This window comes from Oculina patagonica, chromosome 3, assembly GCF_052425735.1.
Source record: "Oculina patagonica isolate OP01 chromosome 3, crgOcupat, whole genome shotgun sequence".
NCBI lineage: Eukaryota > Metazoa > Cnidaria > Anthozoa > Scleractinia > Oculinidae > Oculina > Oculina patagonica.
The window spans coordinates 12028231-12053754 of record NC_135760.1 but is presented as its reverse complement, the minus strand read 5'-3'; the positions used below and the strand labels follow the sequence as shown (position 1 = coordinate 12053754).

Below are 25524 nucleotides of genomic sequence, written 5' to 3'. Positions count from 1 at the left end.
GGGGAAAATTCATCGACGAGTTTTGAAATAATCGTGCTTTTTGCGAAAATAGGCGTAAAATTGGTAAATAGAGCTAAGCATTGAGCTTCACTATGATTCATATATTTCATATTTTTCGAAATCGCGCAAGTCTACCTACTTTTTACGGTTTGGATATCTGATATGGGACATTTTTAAAAGGAATGAGGGTTAAAGCCTCCCATTAAACATCAAAAAAGAAGCAAATTTCTTTATATGAAGTCTTGTCTTTATTTTACGCATAAATTATACCATCTAAAAACAAATTCCAAGATATTTCAAAATTCCTCTTGTAGATTTCGATGAAACTCCGCAGAGCTGAAGGCAAACACCCAAGGTAGACGTAGCGTGGACGATCTCGAGAGAAAATGCGGTTAAGGGCTAAAATTCGATTCAGAGCAAAAACCCGTGTGACGTCATTGTCACGTGATATTCATTCTGATCTCGCAAAAATTTATATCATATTGTAGTTCAGTCTATGTGTAATCCATGTGATATAGTGGATATGTCATTGACATTAATCCCTTGAAGTATGAGGGTTTCAAAGTTGATAGGTATCGCTAGAAAAAAACTGGGTCGAGCCACCTTAAAACAGTCCTGCTTTCGAGTTGATTCGATTTTCTATAATGCCCTCCCCCCAAAAACAATGTCAAAATAGTATTGCATGGTTGGATGGATAGAAATCAACACTGCATTGGACTGCATTGTAGGTGGGGAGGGGGAGGTTAAGACATGCCCATTTTTCAGTGAAAGGGTAAAGTGTCCCCTGACTTTTGTCAAGGATTGTAGTATAATATCAGATGTGATAGACAGCAAAAAGGACCCACTACACTGTACTACTACTGTATCATAATTTCAAAGCTGTTAAGATTACAAATATAAAGTTTTATTGTCTTAAAAGCAACATTACACAGAAGAAACTTTTGTATTAAAATTCAAACAGCAACATGAGTTAATTTAAGTTCTACATCTTGACTTGTTCATCTAAACACTTGGTTTCTTCTTGTCCTGAGGCAGTGAAGACCATTGAATGCTAAATTTCTGTACCTAAAGAAGAAAATAGACAGTGAAGAACTACCGGTATAGCAAACATCATAGTAATAAATATTTACTAAAAGATTTTTATTAGAGCATTTTTGCAAATAATTACTAAAACGCTAACTTATTTTATTTATTTTACAGTGCTATAAGGGGAAGGGGGAGGGGAGAAGGGGGAGTACTGTTGAATCTTCCAGTTGGTAATAAATAATAACTAAATAATAAATGGGAATTTTCAGTTGCACTTTCAGAGAGTGACCTCTTCGTCCACTGTTCCCAATCTAATTGGAATTTAGCAGTGATGGTTTTGTGGAGGGAGGAAAACCAGAGAGCCTGGAGAAAAACTCTTGGAACAAGGAAAAAAACCAACATCAAACTCAACCCACATGGCACCAGGTCCTGGAATCAAACCCAGGCCACATTGGTGAGAGGCTTATCTATCAATAACTTACATTTTAATGTAAAGTGAGTGAAGTTATTCTTCTTTCCTCTTGGGATTATTGACTGCTACAAAGTGGTACAGAACAACAAGAAGGAATAGAGACACTCCCAGGATGTTTGCAAAGGCTGCTAGTTGAATATCAGTGATCATGGCTGAAATCAAACAAAGCGGACTGTTCATTAATAAAACAGATTAATTTTATGTTATTTTTGGGGAGGATAGGCTGAAGGGGGTGCTAGATGTAATGTGATATTGTGGTACAGTTGTTAGTGGAAAAAAGTAATGATTCATAGCACGTGAAAATTTGCTGCCTTGGGCAAAATTAAAATTTTTTGAGTGTTTTTATTTGGGGCTTGAATAATGAATTGATCTTGAACTTTGCTTTTAAAAATAAGTTTTATGAGGCCCTGCCAGGGTCCAACAAGTGACATGGCCCAGAAAGTAGCGACAGCACATTACATAAAATTGCAGCAAAACACAACCCTTTTGGATAAACTTAAATTCCAACAAGGACAAGCAACTTTCCTTCAATTCAACTACCGACAGCGATGGGAATTGTGATAAAACAGCGACACGGGACATTTTTAAATTTAGACAAGCGACACGGGATCTTCCTTGGCAGGGCCTCTTTTATGAGCTTCACCAACGCAATCTGGCTATTTGGAGAGGATATTACCTAAGACCTTTATTCCTTAATACAATTAATGAAAGGAGTATACTAGTAAGCTTATGTTGTGGTTTAAATATATATGTTTAGTTTTTAAACCAGTTTGATTTTTATTTTTCATTGTCTCATTTTCATAATCATAATCTGAAACGAAAGAAAATAAAAATCAAACTCGTTTAAAAAAATATAACCAAAGGTTAATTTAAACCACAACATATACAGTGCTGAACACAAGAACAAGTTTATATTTCACACAAAATAAAGCTCATCACGTTCAGGAAAAAAATCGCAATGTAAATAACATAAATAATTATTCTCTAGCATAGAAACGATGTCTGCCTATGCTTATTGTACCAACAACGATTGTTTCGTAAAGAAATTACGGCAAAGATATGAGTTATACGAAAAGTTTTCAACAGCATGAAGACAAACAATCGATCACTTTACAAAGGAGATCGAATGTTGCAGACATAAGTACACGTGTAAAGTTTTTCATGCAAGCTTTAGCAGAGAAACGTAACATCTGTAGTACGAAATGTACATAGAAAACTAAAGTAGAATGTAACTTACTTCTTCTTAGGCGAATGGACGGATCTAAAAGCTTGAAAACTGCGCTTTGTTCCACAAAACGAACCTTCCAATTCCTGGTTTACACGAAAGAGGCCGAGAATACGCAATGTGGACTGGGACGGCACTGTGCACCGCAGGGGGTTATGGGGGGATTAAGGTCAGTATTTCATGTAAGCCAACATTAAATTTCAACATGGCGATGCTGCAGAAAATTCGGCAAGTTATAATGTCTGCATTCTCATCGAAAGGATTTGACAGATTGGCAAAAACGGTAAAACAAAAAGCGTTTTTTTCGATTTAATTTTTTGGAGTGTTTATTAGTGTTTTTAAGCAAGCCCTGTGCCTGTGCCAATTCTTTCCCTATATCTCCTCTCACAAAAAAGACAAAGAACAGTTTGGCTTTAATAAATTTAAAGCTTTACAATCATCGAAATTGTATGAGAAGCATCCATTATTTGAAACCTAAATTATTTGTAGAGAAAGTTCCATTTTGGGGGTATACTTCCAATGCCAACCCAAAGTGCAATCAGTAAGGGGAGTAAAATCACCCCCTCCCCCCTCATGCCATACTAGGTGCAGCAAGGGGGGGGGGGGGTGTTGTTTATTAATGGGATCTGGGTGAAGGTTGGGTTCTTGTTTACTCTAATATGGAGAGGAGGGCATGCATATGTAGTCGCTTGTTAACCTGGGATCAGGCGGGTTTTTTTTCCTTGCAAAGACAAGGTAGAGAGGAGGGCATGATTTCAGGTTACCGTAATGATTCGATTTAGCGCCCGGGGCGCTTATTTACTTTTGGCACCTCGAGGGAGGGCGCTTATTCGAGACAGGGCGCTTATTCGGGACAGGGCGCTTATTTAATTTCTTGAGAAACAACCAAATGTATCTAACAATAACAGAAACTGTAACAGTTAGAAATTGTTTAAAGTTCAGCTACTTTTAAAATAATTGTTCATTTAAGCAGTAAATATATACATGAACTGTACGGCGAACGGTCAGGAGTTTATCTAGTTGATGTCAATGACTTCAGTATGGGCAGTTATCCACAATAGGGGCACTTATTAGAATAGGGGTGCTTATAAGAACGGGGCGCTAATTAGAATGGGGGCGCTTATTGGAATAGGGGCGCTTATTTACAAAACCACATTCGAAGGGGGGCGTTTATTCGGAAGGGGGCGCTTATTTGAAGGAGGGCGCTAAATCGAATCATTACGGTACTTGTTAGCAGGAACTACAGTGCCCTGCCCTCTCATGCACAGTTTAAAACCTAGTCTCCCTTGCAGCTGTTGCAGTGTCATTGTGCAATGCTCCTCCCCACAATTGGAAGGGGCGTTGTGTTATGACACTAAAAAGGGCTGTGAGAGAGACTATTAAAAACCTGAACTATTTTAAATACAAAATTATTGTTGGTACAGGTTGAGCTCCTATCACTCCAAGAAGGCAAAGCATCATTTAAAATGAAAGTGGATGAAAGCCATTTAAATGGAATTGGTACCCTGCATGGTGGAATGACAGCATTCTTGGTAGACAATTTAACCACTGCTGCTGTTTTAACTAAGCCACCACATTTACCAGGTGTTAGCATTGACATGAACCTTAAGTAAGTCTGTCATTTCTGAGTAGTTTTTGCCTATTTCAGTTAACTTATTTTATGCTCTAAAAATATTTTAATTTTTTTCTGGCAAAATAGAATGATTGGTAGCCTGCGAACACAGATGTATTTCCTGCCTTCGTTCCTCTCTGCTGAAAAGTAATTAATTACTTTTCGACGGAGAGAAATGACAACTGAAATTATGTCTGCATTTGCAGGCTAAATCATCATCATCGGTCCTTTTCGCCACATTGGAGGCAGGCTAAATGGTTTATTGTTTATTTTCAAGAATGCAAAAGGGAAAAAAAGTGTGGATTGCAAGATCTAGATGAAGCCAAAAAAAGAAAAAGAAAAAAAAGAGAGAGCAGACTGAGGGAGAATGGGAGGGTAATGAAAGGAAATGCCTTCCTTCCTTCACCCTATCTCTATCAATATCCAAGCTGTCACACACCTCTTATTCTCAAAAAATAAAACAACTGCTACACAGCCTGCAAGTCTGTTAGCCACTAAGACAATTATAAAAATCTAGATTATTAGTATTTTTTGAAAAAAAAAAAAATAATAATAACAACAACAACTGTTCCAACACAGGTTATGCTGTGAACATAGTTTGATCATCTTGTTCCCAGTTCTCTTGTGGATGAAGCTGATCAAGAGATCTAGGGACAAGCTCAGTCTGATCAATGGTTTTCACTCCACAGACCATCACAATGCCTGATTCCCTCTATGGCATGCGCCTGCAGGGAATCATGGTAGTTGTATTCATCAAATTGTGTGCAAGACTTAGCAACGATGAATACAACTACCATGATTCCCTGCACGTGCATGGCATAGAGGGAATCGGGTATTGAGTGTATACAACTTCCCCATTGTTAACTGAATTGTTTTTTATTTTACTTTGGTTTACCTACAGCTATTTACGAGCTGCTCCATTAGGAGAAGAAATTACCATAAATGCAGAAGTTGTTAAGATGGGTCGGACGTTGGTCTTCACCTCAGCTGAACTGTTAAACAAGGACGGGAAACTTATAGCAAAAGGAAGCCACACAAAATTCATTGGGCAAGCCCCATCTAAAGACAAGTCAGGCGATGAGTCTGGGTAGACAGAACATTAGGGTTTCTGGAAGGGAACCTTTGTTTTGAATGCAACAATAATTCAATTGGCAAGCCTTATATTATTTTTCTGAAAGAACTACGGTGTATTTGTCAGTGACTGTTCTTCACACACAGAAAACTTTTCTACCAGGAGTTAGATTGTTATCAATTTTTCAATCAATAATTACTTTTATAAAGAGAATGGCAGAACTTTATACAGGTAGTCAGTAACAACATCAAAGAATTTTAGTTTGTATAAAATGGATGTTACGGTGACTGGCAACCACCATTTTATTGCACTGTTACACCCACTTCATGTACAAATAAATTAATCCGAGGTAATATTTGTAATAAATCTGGCAGTGATTTACTAGCTGGAAAAAGGCCTGGGGTCAATTCAATAAATCATTTACACGTGTAGTTTACAAGTGTAGCTATTGTTTTAGACCTCGAAAACAAAAGCTACACTTGTAAATGATTCATTGAATTGACCCCTGGTCAAGGTGAAAAATCACTGCACATAATTATCAGTAGAATGCACATGTTACAAGTTATGAAATTCATTGGGTTAGTATCATTACAAATACCCTCATCATTTGGATGAGATATTTTAGGGGTAGTTCATGCTAAGCTTGTGACGTTGGTTCCTCAATGCAGTCAAGATTAACAGACACCGGAAATATTGGTAAATTATTGTTTTTATTTTTCAAAGCTTATTTAACTTATTGGTAACTTAATTACTAAAGCTGTGCATGGAAATGTTGTTTGATGTGCAATTTCTTTAAATGATGTAGCAAATAGAGATGTGTTGCACATTTACTGTTGAACACATCGTAAAGAAGTTACAATTTCATAAAAAATATTTTTTGCACCAAATTAAGCTCAGCATTACAAACTTATGACTTAGCCTATCCTTTCACCTTTTTGAATTTCAACCCCCTTCACCTCTCACCCCCACCCCACCCAAAACATTTGAAAGTGAGCAAATTTACATTTTTAAAATTAGAAATACTCGCCAGCTGAGTTATTCAGATGCAATGTCTTCTTGCTTTTAGTCAATTCAAAAACAAGAGTTTTTTTTTCAAAAACCTTAAGTTCATATGTTGGGTCAGTAAGGAATGCGATTATGTACAATAATTTTAGTAACAAATTGTTGGCCAGTTCCTCAAAAACACAACAGGTTTAAAATTAAATGATGTATAGAAATGCTATTGCTTTGTCAAAGTGTTGATCTGTACAGTAGCCATTCAAAAGATAGGAAAAATTGCTTTCTTTGGTTGTTGTGCATTTTCACAGAAAATAGCAAAATAATTTAATTTTCAATAAATTAATAACCACCAATGATTGAACAATAATCAACATATTTTACAAAATTTGTCCCATACGCTATTTGTTTGATTTTTCTGCGTGCTTATGTTCTTGCTGTTCTTGAAGATTGTCCAAAACCTTTAATCATCACTTCCAAGTCCTGAAAGGAAAAATTACCGGTAACAGAATGACAATCAATCAATCATCTATCAATCAAACAGTTGGCCATAGTCAAGATTTAAAATGCAAGCCACTTTCCAGTGAAATATGCCAGCTACTGCAAGAAATTCTAATGAATTTACTACCTGCACTCCTCAAACTGACACCAATAACAATTTCTGTAATTTTTTACCTATTTAGTTTGGCTCATGTCAACCTGGCAGTGAAACCCCATGTTAAACAACAGCCCCAGGTGTTCAAAAGATGGATAACGCTATCAACCAGATAAATCACTTTCCGGTGGATAGCGCGGTTTGTTTTTGTTTACTTCTTACTTCTCCACTGCATAGCAATCTATCCGATGGATAGCGTTATCCACCCTGGTTAACGTAAATCCCAATTACTATTTAGGGTTACCGGTAATAGGCTTTCAAACAACGAGGAATGTCTTCATACACTACCCACCTTGAGAAGCTGTTTCTTGTCACGGCTGTGTCTCTGTTTATGAACACAGCACTGTAGAGCACTGTAGTATCTCTCCAGCATCTCTATTGATGCCCCCTTAGTTGTATCGACTAACAAATCCAATAAAGACTCCAGTTTCTCTTTGATATCTTCAGTAAGCGCACTGCTGTTTGCTAAACTGTCCTCTACTGAATTGTCGAGCTCTTTTTGAGGCTGGTTGCTTGAAGACTCCTCTTCTGTAAAGAGCATCACAAAGCAAACTATTTAGCACTGCATGTAGATGGTTTCAACACTATCAGAATTTTTATACTCTCATTACTTTGTTGTGGACTAAATAGAGATGTCAAAACTACATTGTTTGACTACATTGTAAGTGATTAAAATTAACTTGAGAATTTGTTCTTGAAAAAAGTTGGTTGCGTAAAATATATGGGACTGTTCAATTTTAAACTTGGTATAATTTGCCATTTTCTTTTGTTTTGGTGTATGGTAAGATGATAATGAATAGAAAACAAAGGAAAACTCTAAAGTGTAAAATTGAACCACACGATTTACATGAACACTGTTAAATTGATATACCCAAAATGTTTGTGGCTTTTCACAATATGACACTATTTCTAATTGAAGCACAATCTGTGAACTGCCAAATGTAGAAGTTTTGAAGCTAAATTCTGTACCATTATTAAAAGAAATGCTATTTGAGCTGTTCTCACCAATATGTTCAACATCACATTCCTTCTCCTCTGAGCAAACATCTGAAGTGATCCCATTTGGTAGGCTGGATTCTTTTCCAAACAAAACATGATTTTTCAGAGTTCTTTCAGGCAAATGTGAAGCATTCTCTGACTCATTTTGAAGAACAGCATCTGAATTCAAATCACCGTTTTGTAGTTCACTTCCCAGATTATTTGAGTCTAACAAAACCACATCCCTATTTACAGATGTGTCACCATTCTCCATCAGCTCAACATCGTCCTCGTCATCTTGATGATCCGTGGCATCATTTTCTTCATCACTGTTCGCATCCTGTACATTTTCATGTTCTTCATCATCAGCAGACATGTGTGCCTTTTCAGTTTCCTCTTCATCAGCAGACCTTTCTCCTCCAGAATTGCCAGGAATATCTTCAGTGTCTCTCTCGGCATGTTCACCATTTTCCAAGCACTCTCCAGTAGCCAAATCAAGTTCAGAATCTAATTTCCGCTTCACTTCTGATTTTTTTCGACTAGGTTTCTTCCCCCAGTAGATTGGTGCTTTCCTCCGTCGAGGTTTTTTCCTCTGTCTGGAGCTATTGCTCTCTGGTTGTGACTCTGACACAAAGGTGATGTCTGATACTCCCAGTGCTGCTTTGTCTCTCTGTTGGTCCCCAGACAATGTGGAGGCAACATTAGTTATTGTGCTTTGTGTCACTGGAGCAACAAATACAAATGGAGGAGCAGCAGCAGTTGGTTTATCACCTGAGGAAAAACAAAATGAACATAATATTTTACTAGCATAATTTAAAATTAGTGGAATGCGTTCGGTAGGGTAGGGTGATAGGGGCGAAGGGCAGGGAAAGCTGGAGGCATGGGGTGGGAAATATGATATTATAGTTCCATATTTTCTTGATATCTGAGGTCTGTTTGTCATGTGCAAACTACAAAAGGTCCATGTATGAAAATGTATGACATTGCCAAGCTGATGAAACCTGATCTGCTTGTACCAACCCATCTTTCTACAAAACCATAAAAGAAGAATATTAAAACCCTTTTGATTGTGCCAAGCGAAGTGGCTAAAGGTCTTAAATGAATTCAAAATAGAATTACAATGTATATCAAGAAGATACTCTGGAAAATGCTCATACACCGTATACCGGTAGTTATTTGTGATATATACTGACAGTAACAAAAGACTACTAAACTGAAAATGTAGCCATTCCAAGCATTTTGATACCAGTCGATTAGTAACAGCTTTTTATTTCCTTACAATTATAAAATACAATAGATGTAACTCAACAGTAATTTAAAATGGCTCAACAACTTGAAATAGTGACCAATAGTCTGCAGCTTTGCTTAGGGTGGCCGAAGGGAATATATTGGTGTATTATAATATTGAGTCTCACAAGTCTCTACGCAGAGAGAAGTTAAATCGGTTTAGTAAAGCAGCTGAGTTGACACGTCACAATTCGGTGTCTTCACCGGGGGCGAATTGCAGCCTCTGTTTCCTACAAAACAAACCACTACACAGCTTTTGATAAGTAGCTTTAGTCATATTTGCTACTCAGTACTGATGCTCCAAATATAGATACAACTTCACTTACAGCTTACCTTAGAGAAAACTGCGAAAAATATCAAAATATAAATAAGCGAAGGCAAAAGAACGAAGAAAACACCTGTGAAAGCACAGTCGAAAGTACATGAATTACCAGCTTTGAGCCTGTTATCCTTTCATCGCTGTTGTTGTGTTGGCGAGAAACAAAAATACCAGTGCCTGTCGCCGCGATCGGTGGCGACTAAAACTCTACTTCCCTGGCTAAAACCATGTTATGCTTTTCATTTTCGGTATTATTTTAACTTTGGATAAACATTTTGGCCACTTCTTCAAACAAAACACGTTTGGGTGATTCTAAAATGGACGCCATATTGAAACACCACGAACCACATGGCATGGAGATGACATCATTCGCCCCTGAAAAATTTTCTGGGGTGGCCAAATTGAAAACCATACATAGATAGCCCAAAAAACTCGAATAAAAACGGAATTAGGCAGCATTCTCCTTCGTCGAACGCAATAATGTGAAGTGATGTAATGTTTTACTTTTCAGCCTTGCTAAATGATTTTACAGTCAGTCAGGAGGCACGGTGGCCTAATGGTTAGTGCACCGGACTTTAGATCGTGCGGTCCGGGTTCGAGCCCTGGCCGGGGTCATTATGTTGTGTTCTTGGGCAAGACACTTTACTGTCATAGTGCCTCTCTCAACTCAGGTGTATAAATGGGTACCAGCGACATAATGCTGGGGGATACCCTGCGATGGACTAGCATCCCATTCAGGGGGGAGTAGAAATATTCCTAGCCCCTTAATGCCACAGAAACCAGGATAAGCTCCGGCAGTATGGGCCGCATGGCTCGAGGCGTTACTGTAGCATTACAGCCGATGTCAGTGCAGCATGTAGACCTGGGTTTTTCAAAATGAATTTCATTCTGCTGCCACAACTCTTTACAGTATATTTAACTGGTGCAGATTGAACTCTTCTGCAGTTAAGTTGTCAGAAATTGCTTTGCTTTGCTGAACCATCAGAAAAACAAAAAACACCAATAAAAACAAAAAGTACAAGAATTTTATGCTCAGCTAGCCATAAACATATGGCAGAACTATTTTCTGGCTGTCACGCTTTGTATGAAATTAATTTTCTGTAAAGGTCTGTATACTGTTCAGATTCATCCACTTGACAAACACAGAAGGCTTAAGTTTCTTAGTTCCTTGCCCCCGGGCGGGGGATAGGGCTGAAAAGATTGAAGTTTGCATCTCTCAAAATATTTTCAAGAGCCTCTGCCATATAAAAAAGTTAAGCTTGACCAAATTTGTGCATGCATAAAAAATATTTATCGCCACTATCATGATCGCCTTGGACGAATGATCTGTGGTTGAATGATGTTTTGAAAAATATGGGTCTACACACTGCACTGAAATCGGCTGTAAAACTCATCCTTCAAATATAACATTCCTAGCTATACATGTACAGTAAGTATGTATTTCTTAAAAGTAGTATCTCTTAAAAGCCAACTTAATGGCCGATTCCCTCTATAGCGCACGCCTGCAGGGAATCACGGTAGTTGTATTCATCAAACCATGCGCGAGACTCAGCAACGATGCACGTTGCTAAGTCTCGTGCAACTATGTAAGCAATGTTTCACACAATCAAAACACTAAAGAGTGAAGTTTTCTCTTTAATGATATCTGCCATGTGTGATTTACTTTCCCTTTCCCTTTCATCCACTGTTCAACATTGTGAGCTTCTCACTAATGACAGGGGGTGATTCACAGAAAGGTCCTTGTAGTCACCTATCTGCTTGGCAGTGGGGGGGGGGGCACCCTGTATATTTTTGGGTGGGGGTGTGCCGCTGGGACAATGAAACCCTTACCCTATACCAGACCATCTTCAACTGGTTTTGCAACCCTATACTAGACTAGATACCGAAAATCCCTACCCCATCCCAGACTTGCTCCTTTTTAAAACTTTATCACTATAAGTGTTTTTAATGGAAAACCATCCGTCAACCAACAATGTCACAATGATTTTATTCACGTCTAAGGAAGCCTCTTTCTCTTCTGAGTTCCTATTCCTATTCTGGACTTAATTCTTCATACCACTGATCAGTTTCTTGGCAAATGATACCCTATTCTAGACCAAAACTCTCTGATTTCTATACCCTATCCCAGACTAAACTCCTTGAAAACCATGCCCTTCACAGCGGCACATACCTATATAGCTCATATATGGGAGTGCCCCCCCCCCCCCCTGGGAACTTACACTACCATAACAGAAGATACAGGTTCAAGTCATATCTTACCTCTTCTTTCTCTTGATGCTATGATTTCTTCACAAGTCTGTATAAGTTAAAAAGAATTTTCAGAGTCAAACACTGATTTGAAGCACGTCTCTAAGTTTGTGCTAGGAACTGAGATCCTCCCCAGGTGGATTTCTGTAATCTTCTAATTCACCCTTAAATTGCTACATCTTACCTTCTCAAACTCTGGTTCCAGTTGCGACTTGATTATGGAGTTTGCCATATCACTGAGTTCACAAGCCCTGTGTCGGATAAGCTTGTCCATGGGATCCCTGTCAGGGTTGTACTTAAGAGCATTGCTCGTGATCAAATCAACATCTGCCAAGTACTGTGCACATGTACTATAGTGATGACAGTCAATTCTGTGCATTATTGTTGTCAGATCCATTGGCTCATCAATGACCTCAAGGTAGTCAGGTACCTGAAAACAATTTTTGTAAGAAAAAACAACCTTGTTACTAACAAAATAATAACTTTTCAGTCTCTTTCAGTCTGTTCTTGTCGATCAGTAGGTGTGATTTCCATTCTCAAAGTGTGTCCATTTGGACCATCAGAAACTTTGCAAATTTTGAAATCTTCAAATGAATTTGCACTGAAAACTGCAGAAATACACCTTTCATGCTTAAATTTTGTCCTCAGACCCGTCTAGGAGGGTGGGGTCAGGCCTAATAACAATTTTTGGATGTCCACTTAAAAAATCCTGGTGAAAAACCTGATGAAAAGTGCAATTTCTGAAATCTTTCGAGTTGGGGAAATCTTATCAGGTAAAGATAGATGCCCATTTACTCGGGCTAATAACAAATGTCATAATACCGGTATTATTTTTGACAATCAAATTTAAAAACAAAATTGCTGCTCAAGGTACTCTGTGCACACTTTATACCTCTATTAAATCCACTGGTTTTGAAAATTCCTTGAATCTGCGATCTTGGAAAAGTTTGGTGTTTACATCTCTGAGGAAGATGCGTAGCTCTCTCATGGTGTTCTCTTCATCTTGCCGAGCTTTCTGCAGTTCTGCTTCTGACAGCTGCCGAGGAGGTGGGGTAGGAGCAAAAGGCAACACTTCCACCACTTGATCTTTTTCTACAATACAAAAAATGTGTGTCACATACATGTATCAATCTAGTAAATGGCCCAGCACACCACAAGTCTCTCGAAGCTCAGTTGGTTAGAGTGCCCAACCAGTATCTGGGAGGCCATGGGTTCGATTCCCGTGGGGTACTAAGATTTTTGCTTTGTCACATGCTTGTGTCATTGTTGAACAATTCATATTCAATACAAAAAATGTTGCTGTACATTTAAATGATCTTCATTGCTTAAACAAATAGAAGCAAAAACAAGTTCTCACCAATCCTGATTAACCACCATGTAGGACATCAATGTTTCAAATTCTGACTAAAAACACTTCTTGCAAAACATTTCTTGACCGAGTCACTTACATGTATTACTACACTTTTTTCCATGTTACAAAATTAACATACAGTGCTGAGATGACTGGACATAGTTCTTACTGGATTTCTTTGGTTTGGGTTGCTGTACAGCTCCTTCAAGGAATAGACTCTGGAAAAAGGCTCTTCTTTCATCTGAGGTAGGATCAGCCACACGGAATACCTGGATTAGAACTCAAAGTCATCAGTGTTGTGTACTAAATAATATCATTACAGCAACAACAATATACTGGGCTCTAAAGCAAACCTCATTTAACATGGTTCTATACTTTAAACAAGCTGTAAATGAAATGCTAGCTATTGGACATTACTTTCCAGCTGCACTCTTTATTGTCTCTGTTGTACAAGGTAGGTGTGCAACCATTCAGATGGAAAAAAGGAAGCTTCACTCGAAGTTTGTTCTCACATCCTTTAAGCCCTCCTTTTCAGTTTTAAACCTCCAAGGCTTGATCAAGGCATCAGAAAACTGCTCAGAAACAATGTAGCAGATTAATGCTTATGATTATACCTGTCCTGTTTCCTCAGAAAATAGTTCCTTCATAATAGACGGAAGATAGCACCAACTGTCATCAGCAGTTGCCAGAAACAACACAGGAGCAAGTGGCGGAAGATCTTGAAGCAACGACAGCAATGTAGCATGCAGGCTGTCTCCTGTGGCATTCCACAATGCATCAAAATGAGGTGAGTACAACACACAAGGGGATGCGCGACGTGCTTCACGGAACAACTGAAATGGCAACAAACAAAGTGATCATAAGTATTCTTTTATTGAAGGGCTCAGTGCAAAAAGGGTGTTAGTGATTTTGGGCTAAAAATGAACATCACTGATACAACTTCAAATTTCTTATGTCAGGGTCCGAAATTAACTTTTTTACATCGGCGCCAGCTGGCGACCGGACCGAAAGTTTTAGTCGCCAGATGGCAATTTCTGGTCGCCAATTTTTTCGATTGACTTTCCTTTTATACTTTAAGATGAAACACTTGTTTTGCTTCTGCTTCTGCTTTGTATACTCAAAAACAGCTTAATTAAACCACAAAACAACGACGATATGAAAGCCAGTTCTACAGACCGTAACCACTCAAAGAAATGCTGTACTTGCCTATAAGTAGAGTCTTAAGAAGTCTTCTTTATCGAATGTTAACTCTCTAACATTTAAACAGAAAATACTTTACAGTCTTACTCAAACATTCCGCTCTTAAATATAAAAAACATCGGGAAAAAACATCATTTCCACCAACTTTCTGACATATTTCGACAGGCAGTTTTTCATTCAACACAGTGAGAACAATGTTGCGTTCGTGGAACGTTGTAGCGAAAGCACATTGCTCGGCGCGCCCGCCGAGCAATGTCATAGGGAAAACCGCTGAGATAGACAACATGGCGGCTCACAATGTTCGAGTCGTGTTGATCGCAGCTGTTGGCTGAGCTGTTGGGGAGTTTATACATTATGTAGGTAGAAATTTACTTCACTGTTATTTCAAGGACATCGCCAAGATAAAAAGTGAGTCAATAAATTGTTAAAAAACGGCTCCGAATTTTATCGTTAATCAATTTCTCTGAATACTCTTACAAAGCATCTTAGTCGCCAGCGGGCGATCAGTTGTGAAATTCTGGTCGCCAGCTCTCAATATTTAGTCGCATTGGCGACCAGGAAGGCGCAATTTCGGACCCTGTATGTGGGTTTGTCTGAAAAACATTGTCCTGTTTTATTTCCTCTTGTTTTTGCTGTGTTTGTTAGAGATAACATATGCAAAAAACCGGGGTTTGTCCAGTCAGCGTCTTTTAGTAGTTCCTTTGTTAATCTTAAACAAAGAAACTTCTTAGACACCGATTGGAGAAACCACGTTTTTTTAAATACATTATTTTTTGGAAACGAAGCAAAAGCCAGTGAAATTAAATACAGTGCAATGTTAAACACATGCCAAAAAACCTGCACACGAAATTTGGAATTGTTTTTTGCAATGTTCACTTTTAGCCGAACTCCCTAATGCCCTTTTTGTGACCTAACCCTTCAATTAAAATATTGACAATAAAACACCATATTTACTAACTGACAGATATTTCCTTGTGGAGGCGTCATAGTAAAGAGACAGTGTTGTACCTGTGAGCAAGCTTCTTCAGGGGTTTTGGAGGTGACTCCATACAGAGCAGGCAAGTCCAGACAGTGCACAGTCATATGTTCCATGGCATGCAGCAAAGCAGGAGCAATGTGCGTCGACTGACCCATGCCTTGCCCCCCACATATCAGAAATCTGGGTCGATATGTTGACTGCCCTCTGGTTTGGCCATTTGCCGAGCTGAAGAAAGAAGAAGGGTGAACTTCCATTATTTCAGGATCGCAAGAGAACTGCTGCACTCGTCGCATATATCGTTCACTTCTTGATGAGCCAGGAAGAGACTCGAAGATAGGAGGTCCCAAGTCATCATCTGAGCTGGCCTCCTCATCACTCAAGACAGCAGCCACCCTGCTGCGCTGCTCCTGACGGCTGCTACTGCTGGGATTTCCCATCAGGCTACTGGGACTGCTCTCTGTCACTGTTTAAAACAACAAACAACAAAATAACACACCGTTAGAAGACTTAATTTCCTTACGTCTGATATAACAGGGCACAAGTAGACAGGTAATTCTTGACATGCTGTTCTTTATTTTTACCAAAGAATACTAAAGTTTTTATTAACACTGAAATATTCTGGGGGGAGGGGGGTATTTTCAGATGGAAATTTGTATTTCAAAAAGCTTTGGGTTTTAATTTGGAGGGGATACTGTGACTGAAAATTTTTGGTGCATACAAGAATACCCCATAGTAAAGCTCTCTAAACAGTGATTTGAAACTCAACAAGTCGATCGATACGAGACATTAAGTCAATTTTACTTTTTAAGCAAGCCCTGAAGAATGAAGTTTTTAGCTAAATTTTTTATCCTGTGCCTTTTATTGTGCACCTTAATACTATACATTTTATATCTTGTAAATTTTTAAATTCTTAAACTACTTTTTAATCTCTTAATTTTTAGGCGGTAACGCCTATATGCTATGGCCCGGTGGACGGCCGTGTGAGGCCGGAGTGAAAGATTACTCCAACCGAGTAGCACTGGGAACTAGGCACTTTGTTGTTTACTCAGTTTCGGTACGCCATCTTTGATTGTCAATGAGTATGGATCAACTTTAAGAGCATCCATCGGCAAAACGCGTTTGATTTCTAACGTACAGTTAAACGGAGTTTTGGGGTCAGGGGAGAATGATGTACTGGATAATTGTGAGCTCGCTTAAAGAACTTTTTAACCGTTGTACGTGTATTCGAAGTCGGCATACGTGATGGCAGACTAAGTTGACTGATGTTGAATTTGACGAGTGAAGGCCGGTTAGTGTCATAACTTTTGAAACCTTTCCAAAAGGGAGACCGATGGCAGCAGTATCTTGATTTATAGATTGCAAAGGTGAGCTATCTGAAATCATTGTTTGCTTTGACGTGCATTGTTGTCGATAATATTTAACTTTTCCCTTCGCGACTCGCCATCTTCCTTTTACTGCTTTTGATAATATTTATTCGGGTATTTATCTCAAGCCATTAAAAATAACACAGTGACGGTATCCGTATTCCTATTTTTACGAGAAGCCAGAGTTCACTCAGAAAGAACTTCTACCCTATTGCTGATTTAGCTGATCTAAAATGTTTTGTTTGATAAGTTGCATAAATGCATGTAAGTGATTCTAGTAAGCGGTGTTGACTTCATTACATTTCAGACCATTTCAATACGGAAATTTCACACAATCTTCAGTATCGACTAGGGGTGGAAATCAAATCTGGGCCTTTCTGTTGCTAAATGACGAAGTTCATAATGATTTAATGTATTTATCTTATCATACTGTAGGTTTGTAATGTATTGGAGGTTCGTTTTGTAGTCAAGGCAAATAAAAATTAAAATGAATAAGAAAAATGCAATTTCTGGGATCATTGTAAAGCGTTATCGCCTGTGCATGCATGTATGCGTGCCGGTTATTAATTTGAACTATTATTTTGCAGGGCCTCACTGAATAACACCTTTGGTGATGTGAGCTCCCTGGATAAAAAACATTATTATTATTATTATTATTATTATTATTATTATTATTATTATTATTATTATTATTATTATTATCACACTGAGCATTCTCTAACAACATGAATAATGAAACAAGTTTGAAAATTGGGGATTAAAATAAAAAAAAGTTATATAACAACCCTCCAAGTTAAGACCATTTTAGTCGCCATGGAGACTAAAATTTTGGAGCTGGTGACTAAATTGGAACCGAAGTCGCCAGCCTGGCGACTAAAATTGAGAAGAAGGATTGAAAGCGTGGGCTTAATTTAGCGACTAAAATTTTTCACTGGCAACCAAACTTGAGTAGTCGGTGGCCAAATGGCCACTAAGGATAAAAATAAACTTGAAGGGTTGTATAAAATCAATATGGGCTTATATTCAGAAGGGCTTTATTTTCAGAAGGATTTTTGCATCTGAGATATGGGATAGTATTTTTGGAATTTTACAGTACCTGTCTTCATGTGAGCAGGGGGGAATATCTTTTCCAGGATTTCCACTGCCTGAGTCAAACCTTTCTTCAAAAGTGGCCACAACAGGGGTGAGAGAGCTCTCGCTGGTGAAACCACGGATCGCTGTGATGCAGGAACTATTGTCTTCATGGCCTTCAGGAAGTCCTTAGCAGTCACCTCAATGGAATTGACATCCACTAGCAGTTTCCTCGCACTGCTATAGATTTGTGGATAACGTCTCCTCAATGCAAACAGTGCTGCTTCTGTACACAAGGCTTTGATGTCGGCACCACAGTAACCAACACAGCGATCAGCTACCTCACTAATGAAGGATGGAAGAAGTTTTGGTTCCCATTCACGAGTATGAATGGTTAAGATGCTTCTTCTTGCCTAAAAAATAAAGATCCAGCTCTTATTTTATAGGAAATAGCAAAGTTAATTGTTATACGGCAAGGCATACATAATCCAGTACATTGCATGCTGTAAACAGGCCTATCTTGAGTTGCTGCAAATGTGAAATGTTTGGTTCTCTCAAGGTTCATACCTTGCTATTCTTGGTCTATGATAGGCCTATATGTAATGAACTCAAGCTTGTGAAGAATTGTCAAATGTATTAAGCAATGGTAAAAAGCTATTTCAAACAGGGCTTACATTTCTATCAGGAAGAGCAAATTGAAATTCCCTGTCAAAGCGTCCAGGGCGCCTGAGTGCAGGATCAATAGCATCAATTCTGTTAGTAGCACCAATGACCACGATTTCGCCTCGACTGTCCAAGCCATCCATTAGAGCTAACAAAGTTGATACAATGGAACTGTGAATCTGGTCCTGACGACTGGAACGAACAGGTGCCAGTCCATCTATCTCGTCAAAAAATATTATAGAAGGCCTCATGCTGAATGCCTGTATGGAGAAAAAAGCATCAGGCTAAGATTATGAGACAACAAACCTGGTGGACTGTAGCAAAATACTTTGAAAACAAATGGAACATCCAGTGTCAACACCAGTTAATCATGAGTTTAAACAACCAATCAGACTGTAAAAACAATTTTTTAACACATAATTTGCGAGGTGGATGTTATATATTTATTGTACATTTGAATAAGTTTTATCAACAAATCCAGGTTAATAGCCAATATATAAAACATTCCAAATACCTTCTATTATCTAATAATAATGAACGACCTTCAGCTCAAGTTTTATAAAATTTCTTAATTAAGACAATGCAAGATCAAAGTAAACTATACCTGATCAAATAACAATCTCAGTTGTCTTTCAGATTCGCCAACCCACTTACTCAGACAATCTGCACCTTTTCTCATGAAGAATGCAACTTTCTTGTCACCCTGACTACACTCGTTAGCAAGAGCTCGTGCTACAAGTGTTTTACCAGTACCTGAAATAAAAGATTCAGTTAGTCACTTTCTACATTAAATGTTATCTTTATGTAGAAGTGAAATGCATGTACCAACACATACAGTGTATTAAACCATGTTGAGAGACATGCTACAGGGCTGTCATTAAGTTTTTTGGCAGCCATTACACTAAAGTTATACGCCATAGCATTTTGCTCTGTATGCAAGCATAACAATTCCAGTCAACACTTCACCTGCAACATCAAATGAACTCAGCCATAACAGGTGTTAGGGGTTACAGCCCTTAACTCAATGACAGCCCTGTGCTAGACATGTAATAGGAATATAATAATTCATGCATTTATTGAAATGAGAGAGCTGTCAATGGGAGCCAAACTGATTTTTAACTCTTGTACAGTGGATAATGAACAAAACAAAAGATCACACCTGGTGGTCCATGGAAGAGAACCCCTCTTGGGGGAGAAATCTTGAATTTCTCAAACACTTCAGGGTACATCAGTGGAAACAATACCATCTCTTTTAGTGCCCTTATCTGCTTGGTTAAACCACCAACAGCGTCAAACATTACCTGAAATAAAACAACAAAATTTCATGATGAATTTGTATTGCAATTTGTTGATGGGATAAATAATTCAGCCTTGAAAACAGGCAGCTTTTAAATTAGCAAAAGTTTGATTGGTTTCTCCTCAATGTGGGTGTTGCTGTGATCAACAGAGAGGAATGCACAGATGAATTAACACAGAATATAGAAAGCCTTTGATTGTCAGTGCAAATAAGCCAACCTAAGTCTTTTTAACTGGCAAAATTCACAGAAGACAAAAAAAAGCTGAAAAAAAGAAAGAAGCAAACAAACAGAGACAGCAATTTTCCTGCTTAGAGCAATTTTGCTTGTAACTGCTTGTAAAATAACCTAAACAAACCTTGTTGTCAATGTTCATAGGATCCACATCAGCTAAACTTGAACCAATCCTAGCTCTCTCTTTGAGAAGTCCAGTGGCTGCGTCATCCATGGTAAAGTTCATTGGGAGACAACGGCCTCTGGCTTTTGCCATGCTCTTAGACTTTCTGCGTTCAAACTTTCTTTCATCTTTCTCATTGTCTGAGTCATCTAGAAAGCATAAAACAATAGTGCCTCAGATGTAGTAACTACATAACTTACACTTCAAACTTTTGACAAAAAGCTAAACCACTCCCCTTGCAACTTTACTAGCTTAACACCAAAATATTCTTCCTCTTATCTTCAAGACTTATTTACCATCACAATAAAATGCACAGTCTTATGAAACAATATTGTATCAACCTCCTGATCTCGAATATCCTCAACTTTAAGTTGTAAGGAAGATTGAAGGGTATTGAACTAAATGTGTATTTGGACCCTTTTCCCCACTCTGCTGTCTCCAGTAAGTGTAGATTGTCTAAAGGATTTGCTTTGGGTGGTCTGGGAGGGTTCAACTACTCTAAGTTCCTTGCCCTCGGGTGGGGGATAGGGCCGGAAACTGTACATTTTAAACAAACTCCCTACCAGAAGAGGAAGTAGAAGAACTCATGTTGTGAGCTTTCCGATGGTGTCTGCGCATTTTTCTCACAGGAGAGGCATACTGTACTTGTTTCTTTCTTTTCCCACCCTTTCGTCTTACCACTGCCATATGGAAGTCTCTCTTTCCTGTAAAATACATACATTTATTTTTACACTAAATAACTGCCAACATAAGGAATGGATACTCAGGCAACAGGGATGGAAACCTAATTTCGATGGTAATCGCCTTCAAGGTGAGTGACCTTGAGTGACTTTATTTAATGTACTAACATAAAAAGCTTGAGACTTGCCTATAGGAGAGGGTGAGTGTTTTCCCAACCTTTTGTACCCATAGACTAAACTAAAGTTACGGCAAATCTTTTGTCAACTCAGCTGAAACAAGTAACAACAGCAAAGAAAGTCCTGAAGGGCTGTTTGGACTGTTTTTGTTGGCACATGAAGTAAAGGCCTTCATGCTAGTACACAATAGCTCCATGGGGCTTTGCACCATGTAAAAGGGCACTTAAAAAAACATACCTTTTCTACCAGACGTTAGAGGTGGTGCAGTATATCTGTTTGGTATAGGTCGCCTCTTCCTTAGCTGATAGCCTTTATAATCTTTCTCCACTTCCTCTCCATCTCCATCATCGTCTTCATCATCATCATCATCGTCGTCGTTGTCATCATCATCATCATTGTCTTCATCATCATCCTCCTCGTCATCTTCCTCTTCCTCGTCACTATCATCAGGCTGTTCCTCCTCTTGGTTATGGTATCTACTGTTTCTAGTGTGTCGTTTCTCTGGTGTTGGAGTCTGGTCGTGTTTTCTCTTTACAAGATCATACATACTTGGTGTTTTAGAAATGTTGTCCTGGGTGGAAGATGAGTAAACAAAACTATAAATTTAAAAGTGATAGTGAAATATTTGGACCATCAGAGAACCAATTAGAATGTCGTTTTCATCACGAACCAGATTGCCAGAGCAATCCCCTTATCTCCCTCTATGTCCCCCATTATATATTTAATTAGCAAATGCTTATGAGGGATACTGTCAAAAGCTTTGCAAAAATCAAGAAAGATAGCATTAGTTGAATTAGACAAATTTCTTGAATTAGCCCAGTCATTGACAGCAGATAACATTTGGGTGACAGTTATTGATTGCCATTGATTAAGTGTAAGTTCTGCCAGGAATTGGTAATCCTATCCTGAACAATTTTATTGAGGTGGTGGATATTGGACGGTAATTTACTCTCAGGTGTTTGGAGTCCATCTTCTGTTACTAAGGGTGTTATATTGTGGTGTTATATTAACAGACTTCCATTTTTCAGGCAATAAAACTGTTTGGATTGATTTGTTAGTTCTCCTCATTGGAATGATTTGTTAGCACCACTCCTCATTGGAATGATTTATTAGCACTCCAGTTAGCCTGCAAAATAGCACTCCTGGTTGGGGGTCACCTTAAGTGAAATGGCATGGACATCATTTTCACTCTGGTTTGCTTCTGTTAAGCTTTTATTTGTAAGTAAGGCAATACTATATGTTAAATAAAGGCGTTGACATTAGAAAAAGGAAATACTATACCTTCTTAAAAGTTTTGTTTATGTTCAATAAAATTGGTGCCATTCTTTCATTCCACCAAAATAAGGTCACCCGGGTTAGCCTAAACAGCACTATGGTTAGCCTAAATAATGCCTGTTTACAGATAGCAATCAATAACAGTAATGGCTTTTGCTTGTTTCAGTGATTTTGTTTTGTTTTACTTGTTTCAGTCATTTTGTTTTGCCCCTGGCCTGGGAAACCTTCATGCATGGAGATTTGTAGTTTACAAATATTTATATTTGCACATTTTGTTAACTAGGGCTACAAAATTTAACAACATTTAAGCCTGCTTTCCCTTACATAATTTTGTCACAAGAAAATCACTAAAAATCAGGACATAATTTTGAGAAAAGCTTAGTTCCTTGCCCCTGGGTGGGGGATAAGGTTGGAAATTTTGAGAAAAAGTGCGAAATAATTCAGCAGCTTGGACTTACACTCATAATATAACACATGAAGCATTTCATACTTTATTTGAAAAGGTCAAAACAATCATCATTCAACCTAAAGTTCACAAAATTGTCATTATAAGTGATACAAAATTTCCACTTATAGTAGTAAATTTACAAGGAACTACCCAGGAGACATAAAGTTTCAGAAAAAATCCCTCTCGTGAGGCTTTATGCCATTGGCGCCAAAAAGTAGAAATTGGCGCCAATTTCAAACCAAACAACGCAATATTCAAATTTTACCTCGTCGCCTTCGGTTTGTGAATCGCTCTCTTCCTCGTCCAAATATCTTTTCCTTGCAGCTTTCTTCTTGGGAGATTTTGATTCTTCAAATCCGGTCAAATAACGATGATCTGTCAACATATTAACATTCAAGGTTTCGTAAACCTTTGTTCGCTTTCTGTCGCTGCGGCGAACCAAATCGTTCTCGTCCACGAATCTGCTCGTGTTTTTCTTGCTTCCCTTCTCGGTAACGGAGCCTGAAGGTCTAGTTCCTTTCCCTGCCGTAACAAAACAATAAAAAGTCGAGTAGTGAAGTAAAAAAAGTACTTAAAACTGTAGAAAGGAAACATTAAAAACACAAGCGCCGGTGTAAGAGGGCTTCCCAATGCATACCTCGCCGTTCCGAATTCCTGGTTTCGACGGAGGGGCCATTGAGTACTCTGAAATGAAAACAGGAATATGTTTCAACTTTCGGTGTTCAGGCAATTGAAAAGCAGGCAACAAAGCAAGAGCTGAGTTCCATCAATATGTCATTGTTAACAGATACCAATATAAAGTTACCTTTGGTTTTGGCGAGTTGAACGTGTTCGAGTTAGCGGCACGGTGGCCTCAAGAACAGGACATTTCAAGCTCACATTGTACTCTCCGCTATTCCGTAAACGACGTTTCTTAGCAGGCAGAGGTTTTGCCTCCAATCCGCTTTCATCACTTGACGGAACCTTTTGGATAAAAATACAAATTTAAGCTATTAATTTGAGGTTTACATTCTAGAAAGCTAGACAATGCAAAGCATGCATGCTTGTACAGTGCAACTTGTTATCATAAACGCACGTAGCTTTTTAACCTATAAGTATGGATAGAATCCAAATATTTACACTCACTTTCTCTTCTCTATTTCCTATATTTTTCCCCCTTCCATTACCAGACCGTAATGTGCGAACAAAAGCCGTAGTTTCCCTGGTTTTTACCATGATGGTCGCTTTACCTCGTCCGCCATTTTCTGCATTGAGCCATTGTTTGGAATGGATGTCCCGGATTTACCGTTCAGCAGGACTGCCTGTACTCTTTTCCGGCTGTCCGAGTAATCCCGCGGGATCTTCGCTTCTTTTCAATTTTCTCCTTTTCTGTTTTTCCCTCTTTGAGGTAGTCAATCAATAAAACGATAATAACCAAAACGCAATTCGCATATAGCTATATACACCATGATCTCGAAAATAATAAAAAATGAAACAGATAGATGAAAAGGACTTCTTCCGTCCCGTTGGTAAAAGTTGAAAGTGAAATGTGATCGGAAAGTCAAAGGTCTCAATCGAACTTCCCTTTCGTTCACATTAATGTCGGATTCATCATTTTGAAAAGCATTCTTTTTTAGTCTTAATTTACTGTGGATACGAATATATTTTTAAATATAGCGGGAGACGCAATCTTTTGCAGCGACTCAGGGGACATCTTAATTCAAAAACAGCCGCAAAGTAGGCGCAAAAAAAAAGCTTTGGTCGGAGCAGTTGGTGACTCTGACGAAGAGCTAACTTTCGAAACTTCAGCAATTTAAAACCAACTTAACTAGCTTCGGTTGATTAACGCCGATAAGCTGGCTCGTTGGCTTCCCGGGGGTGGGGTACTCCCTATAACGGCCTATACGGGGTCAACGGGGAGGCTCCGCCCGAAAGGGGTACCTTTTTCAGGTTTCAGGTATATAAAAGGGTAGGGATTTCACGAGTTTAGGTATATGAAAGGGTATGGAAATCTGTCACTTTAATAGGTATTTAAAAGGGCCTTTAATTAAAATATTTCGAACAGACGCAATTTGTGGCCGTGTTATTTTTATTTATTAAGCGCTACATGAAAAATGACAAGAAAACGTCCTGTTTTTAAGTCCACGCCACGTCGTTTAGGTATATGAAAGGGGTACCTTTTTCAGTTAAAGGTATACGAAAGGGGTACGATTTCTGTCAAAATGGTATATAAAAGGGTAAGGGGTTAGAACTCGGGGCGGAGCCTCCCCGTATAAAACTTTTTTGAGTACCCCCCCCCCCACCGGGGTTGGCTTATGGTTAGTGCGTTGTACCCGTTCCGGGTTCCAGCAATATAAAATGGGTGGGGTCATTGTGTTGTGTTCTGACAGACAAAGCACTTTACCCTCACAGTAACCTGAAATCATACCCTCCCTCCCTACTACTGCTACTCTCGCTTTCGTAAAAAGAAAAAAGAACGCCTGATCGCAGGTTACCCTCACAGTGCCCCTCTCCAACAAGGATTATAAATGGAAACGTAAGGAATGTAAGGACAAGCGATACGCTGTAGAAGGATAAGTTAGCATTCCATTCAGAGAAAGTAGTAATACTCTTGGTCGCTTTATGCTCTTAAAACCGGGATAGTGAAGACAACGAATTGCGAAGGCTATGGGTTCTCAACTGAATAGACTCCACGAAGCAAGTTTAACTCTTCCTTTTGCCTAAAAGGCAAAGCCTGCGTTCGGGCCCAGTGACCC

General features: G+C 38.7%; 2 protein-coding genes across 3 annotated transcripts; one reads left to right on the top strand and one right to left on the bottom strand.

Annotated features, from left to right (window-relative positions):
• The first annotated feature begins 2841 nt into the window (after nucleotides 1-2841).
• On the top strand, nucleotides 2842-5974 carry LOC144646594 (acyl-coenzyme A thioesterase 13-like). Of its 2 annotated transcripts, XR_013569455.1 has the most exons (4): nucleotides 2842-3006; nucleotides 4148-4332; nucleotides 5237-5638; nucleotides 5669-5974. XR_013569455.1 is itself a non-coding variant. In XM_078506243.1 (3 exons), the coding sequence occupies exons 1-3, from the start codon at nucleotides 2842-2844 to the stop codon at nucleotides 5424-5426; spliced, it is 540 nt and encodes a 179-aa protein (XP_078362369.1). In that variant the 3' UTR covers nucleotides 5427-5974. The 2 variants fall into 2 exon arrangements, 1 of the variants encoding a protein (XP_078362369.1); XM_078506243.1 differs by having other exon boundaries at nucleotides 5237-5974.
• Nucleotides 5975-6098: 124 nt separating this feature from the next.
• Nucleotides 6099-24051, bottom strand: LOC144646593 (ATPase family AAA domain-containing protein 2-like). The gene is made up of 20 exons (XM_078506242.1): nucleotides 23915-24051; nucleotides 23595-23752; nucleotides 23427-23473; nucleotides 23055-23311; nucleotides 21304-21637; nucleotides 20773-20913; nucleotides 20171-20358; nucleotides 19677-19818; nucleotides 19122-19270; nucleotides 18529-18777; nucleotides 17880-18267; nucleotides 15449-15882; nucleotides 13855-14073; nucleotides 13410-13509; nucleotides 12782-12981; nucleotides 12074-12319; nucleotides 11902-11938; nucleotides 8064-8807; nucleotides 7351-7586; nucleotides 6099-6886 (listed from the first exon to the last, which is right to left on the bottom strand). The coding sequence occupies exons 1-20, from the start codon at nucleotides 24002-24004 to the stop codon at nucleotides 6830-6832; spliced, it is 4416 nt and encodes a 1471-aa protein (XP_078362368.1). The 5' UTR covers nucleotides 24005-24051; the 3' UTR covers nucleotides 6099-6829.
• Between the last annotated feature and the right edge of the window lie 1473 nt (nucleotides 24052-25524).